This window comes from Buceros rhinoceros, unplaced genomic scaffold (assembly GCF_000710305.1).
Source record: "Buceros rhinoceros silvestris isolate BGI_N320 unplaced genomic scaffold, ASM71030v1 scaffold40432, whole genome shotgun sequence".
In the NCBI taxonomy this organism is placed as follows: Eukaryota; Metazoa; Chordata; class Aves; order Bucerotiformes; family Bucerotidae; genus Buceros; species Buceros rhinoceros.
This window is the reverse complement of record NW_010399073.1, coordinates 47,397-55,510: the sequence shown is the minus strand read 5'-3', so window position 1 is coordinate 55,510 and position 8,114 is coordinate 47,397. Positions and strand designations below refer to the sequence as shown.

At 43.8% G+C, this 8,114-nt stretch overlaps 1 protein-coding gene across 1 annotated transcript in view; it reads right to left on the bottom strand.

Moving 5' to 3' along the window:
• Positions 1-742: 742 nt before the first annotated feature.
• The window catches only part of PRTG (protogenin), a 48,512-nt gene continuing 41,140 nt past the window's right edge, over positions 743-8,114 (bottom strand). The window contains exons 14-18 of the mRNA XM_010131333.1: positions 7,055-7,237; positions 5,734-5,854; positions 4,781-4,946; positions 3,709-3,813; positions 743-2,609 (exon numbers count right to left, since the gene is read on the bottom strand). Of these exons, the coding sequence (XP_010129635.1) occupies positions 2,220-2,609; positions 3,709-3,813; positions 4,781-4,946; positions 5,734-5,854; positions 7,055-7,237 (965 nt within the window). The 3' untranslated portion in view covers positions 743-2,219. The remainder of the gene's footprint in view (positions 2,610-3,708; positions 3,814-4,780; positions 4,947-5,733; positions 5,855-7,054; positions 7,238-8,114) is intronic.

The following is an 8,114-nucleotide window of genomic DNA, read 5'->3' as shown; positions in this document are numbered from 1 at the left end:
TGTAAGTCTTTGGAGATATCTGCTGGTACTATTATAACTTTCTTTAAAGGCTCTTGTAACAACAAGGTAGTTAAAACTGGAGAAGCATACAACTCACCTATGCAACCCACTGCTACAGTCAAGGAGCCCTATTGGGTTTTGTTAGTAACTACTTACACATTAAAATGTATTCAGCTCTTCAAACCCAGAGCCTTTAACTAGTTCAATTATTTTTGGACGATATGTGGCTTCCTTGTCTTCTACAGAAAAGTCTTTGGTACGAGATTATTTTTAAAGCATTGGATCGACACTGTTTTGAGAAGGTGAATGTGTACTGTCTGGCTCAGAACTAGCAAACTGTTATAAGGTGAAGAACTACCGTAACTCGGGGTCGATCCACCAACACAAAACGGGCAGAGCAGTAGGGCTTACCCATGACTTCTGACCACCTTTTGGTAGTCGAGCAACAACGCAAACGCCAGCCTGGCCTACCGTAAGGGTGACATCTTGGCACCAGTACAGTCAATGGGAGTTGTGACAGACTTCAGCAGAGCCAGGAGTTCCTATGGTTGCTTTCTCACGACATTACATTTTAAACATTTTTTTATAAAGTACAAACATAGGCCTATTTTTTTTTCTGGGTTGGGGCCTTTTTTTTTTTTTTCATTTTTAAAGTAGAACAAGGAAAGAGGAGGAGTGGAGAAGAGGACTGGATATAGATACAGGCAAGTTTATAACATTGGATGATTCCAGCCTTCTCCCTCTCCTTCACCCTCTCTCCTATTAAAAAACAAAACATGATACCCTGTCAGTTTGCTCCACGTTTCCGTGAGGCAGCTCAAAAATAACAAAACTGTTCCCTGAGTACAGGAAAAAAGAACAACAACAAAAAACCCCAAAAACCACTAGAAGAGCTTTTAAAGGAGGTAGTATAAAACGGGAATCGCATGGGTTGAAGGCAGTAGCAGTACTCACCTTGTTCAACAGACTCTTCAGCTAAAGCTCTGGCTCTTTTATTTCTCATGGTAGCCTAATCGGAGTTTTACATTGGCTTGTAGGTCAAGTCACTCCCTGAGCTAAAATTCCTGGCTAACAGCACACGAGGTGAAGGAAAGGAGCAGGCTGCATCCCAACAACAGCTCTGAGACTGTGCTGCTGGCCGCGCTTATCAGCACTCAAAGCCGGGTAAAAATGAGCTCACGATACAGCTTACTTAGAACATCTACGAAGCATTTAAGGCATCTTTCTGTACTCCAAAGCAACTTCGTGAATACTAAAAAGGCATAAGGCAAATCAGTAATATTCTAATAGATAATGCAAGGCACCATTGCTGAGAAGTACTGGGATACTGGAATACTCAGCATTATCATCCACTCCATGGCTCGCAGGCGGAGCCAAACTGTTGGGGAATGCCGGACACTCCTTCATTTTGCCATGCTTTTTAGCATTAACTGCCCATAAAGGGGCCACACGTGTCACTGTGGGGAACCCAGCGTGTCCCAGAGCCCTCAGGATAGCTATATACACCCTGCTGGCAGCTGCCGGCACAAGTTTCTGGGGGAAAGGCACTGTCCTAGGCTTACCGGGGTTATGATAAATCCGGGTAAAAAAGATTTCGTGTGGCTGTATACGTGGAAGCAGCAGCTCTGGTTTTCCCACTTTTTAACATCCTCTATGTCAACCACATTAAATCATTACATTTTATACTCTGAGGTTTCCTTCTTTTTAAAGACAGAGCTTCAGCTAAACAATCTTGTTCAACTACCTATACAACTCCCTGATCACTGAGCGCACACATGTGCACGCACACACACGTTCCACACACAACTGGGAAAAAAAAACAAAACAGAAGCACAAAATAAAACAACACTACTAGGAAGTATCATCAATTCCATAGCTGAGACCAACTAGAACACAAACGAGGTAAAGCAAACTCAGCAAACTGAGGTAGATAGTCAGCAAAAGGGCCAACAGCCTTCCCTTTGCTCCAGTGACATATTTTTAACTTTTGTCAGAAATCTTCACTGTCCTTTCACATTTGTTGACCATTGAACATTCAAAATGAGTGAGTTTTAAAAAACAAAACAAAACAAAAAACCAAAAAAACCCCAAACATTCAACAGAAATATGGGATCACCTGCTAGGTTAGTCAGGCTCTCCACAATTAAAACTTTGGCTCCCTGTTCATTGTCCTTCGAACAGACACACGCTGCCAGAATGACTGGTGTGACCCTACGGTGTCAGTTCTGCACCACAGAGCGTATCTGAAGAGATGAGGTAGGCGTCTGGTCAGTAGCAAAGGGCAGAGGAGACTCTGTGCAGACACTTACGGCAGGGCTCATCATGTTCGTACTCAAGTCACTGCTTACGAAAGGGCTGGTAGTGGGAGGGGTGGCACTTGTCACAGAGGGGAGGTGTATCTCATCGTTGGACTCGTGAGAAAATCTTCCGGAGTCACCAGTCTCATGGCTTCCTTCACTGTTGGCAGAATGCTCCGTATCGGCCGCAGTACTGAACGGCCCCTGGAAATCAGACCGCTGGCCGGGAGAGCCGGGGGAGTCGTCCTCACTGAGCAGCACGGTGGTGCCTGGCTGGTACAGACACACCGCCTGGACAAACCTTCTCTGAGGCTACACAAAAAGCAGAGAGAAAAAGGTTGCTCAGCCTCTGAAAAGCTGAGCCACAATTTGAATTTTTACTGCATTTCCGATCTCCTATTCTGCCAGAGTGCCTCTAACAGCACTGGCTTGGAACAAGCTGGGCTTTCCTACAGGAGGTTGAAGAGAATCAATCTCAAATCCTGCTCGTACTTTTCCATAATGGATGAAATAATCCCTTCTAGCTAAGCATGGCTAATCAAGAATGATTTCACTGGAGAGATCTGAAAGCATTTTCAAAACATACTCAGTAGAGCTCTCTCCCATCCCTTCATGCATATTTTTTAAGCATTACTCCTTGGGTGGTAGCAAATATTTTTCTTATAGAGGCATCAGAAATTTGCAGCTGCTTCTGGAAATATTTTGGAATACTAATTTATACCGTGGATATCAAGACTTCCTATTCCTTAAACACACAAGAGCATAATGCAAGTGGCATTCAATAGACAGTAGTTAGATGCCCCACAGGTGTCAGTCTGCATGATAACGGTCAGGATTTGGTTTAACGCTTCCATTTTAAATTGTTATTTTTCTCATCCAAATAGCAAATGTGTCCAGATCAACAATTTCAGAAGTCAAACAGATCTAGTCAACTTCTCAGTTTCTTCAGTATTTTGGGTAAATAATTTAATTTCCCTCTTGGTTTCTCTTTAGCAAACAAAGTTTTAGCTGTCAGAGTAGGAGGGAATTGTTTATATTTTTATTTTATTTATAAATTTCATTTGTATTTATATTTATACAAAGTCTCTGCAGATGTAGAACTACAGATGCTATGTGCAGGCCCAGAGCACAGAAATCCTTTTGCTCACAGATAAAAGGACACAGGCAAGAGAGTTACCGGTTTACCCTAAGGAGTTACGGTGTCTGACAACCTGGGACAGAAAATTAAACTGCCGTAAGACTTGACTACAAGGTAAAACACCACCAACCTTAACAGAAGTGAAACTATCTAATTAAAACTTAGACCACTAATTATGCTTTTCCGTAAGCGGAAAACCATGCATCTTCCTTTGCAAACACGGGATATTAGAGTAAAGATTGTGTATCTCCGCCCACTGGACCCATTACTCACTTCCTCAGTCTTCAGCTTCTTAGTGTCCTGGAAGAACAGCCACCTCTTCTTGCAGTTTGCCTTTGTGACAGGCCCGTAGCTGTTGATAATCAGATCAGATCCCCCCTACAACAGAGAGACACACACACAGTTATTTTAACAAACTACATTTCTAAGGTATTTGAAAATATTTTTCTATTCCTACCTATTGGCTTCACACTGAAAAGGAAGATAAATGGATTCTTAGTGCTCAGCCGCATTTTTGTGGTCTGCTATTCACCTACTGCTCAAGACAAGCCCACAGGCCAGTCCCAACAGCTATAATGCTGCGAACACACAGCGAAATATTCCAGCCACTGCTCTTGCTCTACCACTTTGGACGTGCCCATCCATAGACACTGTGTCTGTACCGGGCTCCGTTTCCATTTCCCAGCTCCTGCATCTTTCCCCAGGGAGCAGCTCCACTCGAGTCTGCAGCGTGTACAGAACAAGCCTTACATCAGCGTGTCTGCCGGTGAAAGTACAGCCAATGCGGTTTTGTCACACTAGCCCCTGGACTGCAGGACGCTACACGTCCACTGCCACATCCTGCCATCTGGACTAATTTATAATTTGACAAATACGATTTTCTACAATGTAACGTTGTCTTACCAGTAAGTATACAGAAAAACCATATTTTCTTTAATATCTGCCTAGTGTCATACTTGACTAGATCGTGCACAGGCACTGACTGAACTAGGTGCTAACGAGGACTCTCTCACCTGCCTCCTGAACTAGCAGCGGCCACCTCGCAGCCCTAAGCCTATGGAGCTCCTGTCCTTTGATGCTGTGCCAGAGCCAAACTCTGCAAGCTGCAGAGTACAGCGTTGCACAAGTGTTTTGAATCAGATCTCTAGCTGAACTTTAAGGTAAGTCTTGAAAATTTGACCCTGGGTTGCCAAATTTATGCTTGTCCTATTAAAAAACTTCCTGTGGATTTGCAGTGTACATACTTTACTGTGATAAGGTGTTGCAGCAACTCCACACGCACAGCTCCACACGCACAGCTCCACAGAACGGTTTCTGTTTGGGCATTGAATACAGCTCACAGTACCTTAGCATCGATGAAGCTGTTTCCCGTCATCATTGGCAGTAAGGATTCCTCGTTCTCTGTAACTCCTTCAATACTCTTCTCCACCTCATTAGCACTGGCTAATGAGATGCTGTTATGTGACAGCTGGTCAGTGCTTTGCTGCACAGGTTTAGGAGCAGATGTTTTCCTACACAATGTTAAGCAGAAATAAAATTGGCCCCAGGAAGAAAACACAAAAATCAAGGATAAACTTCAAAGCTATTATTAATCAAGTAATACTGGTATATTGTTGGCTTTTACATTTTTGTTATATGATACTCCTAACTCTTGTGGAATTTAAATGTTATTGCTTGGGATAAAAATAACATCTGCTTCCAGTTAATCATACGCAGTAGGCTACAAGCTTATGTGTCAACAGGAATTGTCATGATTAGTAATATTACCTGGAGGAACTAAGCCCTTGTTACTAAACTATAATTTCAGATTAATTTATTATTTCAAGTAACTTATATCTGTTCTGATCCCAAAGTTATGGGCAGAGACACTGGGTCCGTTTATGCCCCACAGTAGCCGATGACAAGACAGATGGTGGCTTGCACCCCTGCAAAGAAACTGCTTTCTCTCCGAGTTCCTCTCGTCCAGCAGCACAAGCCTTGCCCGCCAGCTCTGGGCAGGCGCAGCAGGTGGTGTAAGGCAGCGCGCTTATCTGACTCAGAGGGTTTCTCATTTGGAAACATGCCTCGTACTTAGTTGTCAAAGCGCCGCTGACTCACACTGTGGGTTCTTCCTTCTTTTCACTGGAGAAGGGGCTCAGGTAGAGTGGGAAGAGCCAGCAAAGTGCTTTGTTTCCACCGCTGGCAGGAGTAGGTGAAGAGACAGAGCACTTCAGAGACCTTAGCACTCTTGAAGACGACAGCATGTCCCAAGAATCAGTGCACTCCGAAAGAGCTCACTCTTCAAGAACAAAAACATACCTGGCTTTGCTGCGGTAAATTAAGATCAGGATACAGATAAGGATGCAGGTCAAGGCTATGCAAACCCCAACAACAATGCCTGTCATTGATTTCTGGTCCAGACCATAATAGTCAGCATAAGCTATGGCAAAAAAGAACATAGAAAGACTCAGTAAACAGGAAGAGTTACCCCCTGCTCCTTGTCAGGAAAGCAATAGGGTTACAGTCACAACCACAGAGACAAAAGCTTCCTTTTCATATTTCCAGACCTGCTCTGTCATACATTTTGACACTTTTGAAAATAAAACTTGTCGACTAAACAGAGGAGCGTAAGCAGTCCTGGTGTGGGAGGGGACGAAGGGACTGCCCCTCACCACAGCGCTTCTTTGGTGACCTACAGCATGGGGCAGGGGAGCTTTTTTCAGCCCCTTCCTTACGGGGTGCTACTAGACAACAAAGGGAAAAGGCTTCGAGAATTCCAGCCCGTGTCACTTAGGAGGGTTCACTTTGGTTTATGCTTTGATGTCATCTGTCTGTTAACCTAATCCTGAGGGCATGACTTCATTTGCTTATTCAGGCCTAAAATATAACTGCATTCCAGAAAGGGAGAAGACCCAAGCAAGAAAAACCCCTGAGTTTTAATCACAATTCAATGTGTAGCAACAAGGAAAGGTTAAAAGATTCATGTTCTTGAATAATTACTAGCTCTTGTCTCCCCAAAGAGCTTTAAAATCTGTAACAAGTCACCAAGATGAGTCTTGTTCTGTGTCCGACACAGACAATGTGTTCTTCCATTCTGATATGGAGACAGCACTTGCGTTACCCTAATTTCCACAAGGCAACAGTTTTCCCCAAAGAGCTATAAGTGGGGCTGACTTCTTTGGTGACAATATACGCTGGGATATCACTGACTGACAGGATGATTTGCATTGCTGGAGTACCAGGAACCAGCAAATTTCAACAGATTTGAGTGAAAAGCCATCTCATCTCTTCTGGGCTGTCCGGTTCTAACGGGCCCAGTGCTACTGGTATCTCAAGCCAAACGCAGGACTTAAAGGAGGTGCCTTAGAAGAGTGGCTGCAAGTTGATATTAAAATTAAAAACAGTTATGTATTCTCATTTAAAAGACAAACTTCCAACTTCTGAGCAAAGAATTAAACCAGTTCTGAGTTGAAGTGTGATAAAAATTCCAGAAGGTTTAGTTTAGAAGAAAATGCTATCCTGCTAGGACTGCCTCACATAAAGCAGAACGGTTCACCCAGAAAGCAGTGACAAGCCAAAATAAAGGGGGACCTTTTTTCCTGATACTTGTGACAGCAGTAATCAAAACATTGCTACTGACTTGTGGAATCTCCTGAATCCAAGCGTTTAGGTCTCTGATTAGACTCTGATGTCTCCTTTGGCAGGACAGCAAGTTCTACCGCATTTGAGAAGGGTCCTTCTCCCACTTCGTTGGAGGCTGCTATTTTGACCAAGTAGACATTTCCTGCTACGAGATTTTCCAGCAAAGCCATGGTCATTGCTCCTAGGAGAAGATTGGATAAACAGTTCCCGTTAGACAAAATCTGCAGGAACAGACTGAGATTTAGACGTGGGGCCTACCCTTCCTTTCCCATGCCACCTCTGAATCTGGTTTGAGGACTGTGATCACTTTGGTGTGTTCCGTCCTGCACATACAGGGCACAGCACGAACACTGGGCTTGCCTGCTTGGCCCTTCTGTCCTCTCTCGCCGTACTGCCTGAACAGAGCACACTGTGAAGTGCCAGTACAGCTCAAAACCAAGAGTAAGGTATCGCCTACGATACACAGGATACTAATCCCAAATCCAGAGCGAGCTGCCTTTCAGTGGGATAGCGTTGGCGTTGTGGTCATACCTGTGCAGAGATGCTCCAAGCATCAGCCAGGCTTTCAGGCAGAGGAAGCAGACTGTTGGACCTCTCTCACATACTAATCTAGGTGCCTCTCCTGGATCCATTGTACCATCAATGTGAATGAAAATTGTCACAACAAAATGATCCAGGTTCAGTTTATCAAGTTTCAGGTCTAGTTGGTAAAATGGACAGATTTGGAAGGTTACATTATACCACGCTTTTAAAATGAAATTAAACCCTATTTAGACCCACGTAGGTTTCCTTGATTACTGCGCGTCTAAGCTGTGCTACTAAAAATATTGCAGAAAATGTCTCTCTCATGCTAAGGATTCATTTCCTAAAGTCCCTGAAGGCAGGAAAAACAGATTAAGAACATAAGTAGGATTCACTTGCATTGTCCTTAGACATGCAAAACTCCCATCAAAGTCAGTGAGAGCTTTGCCTGTCCAGGGACTGCAGACTGCTGCTTAAAATTCCAATTTCTTCCTAACATGCCCATGTTTCTTCCTACCGTGGAAATACATTGTTTC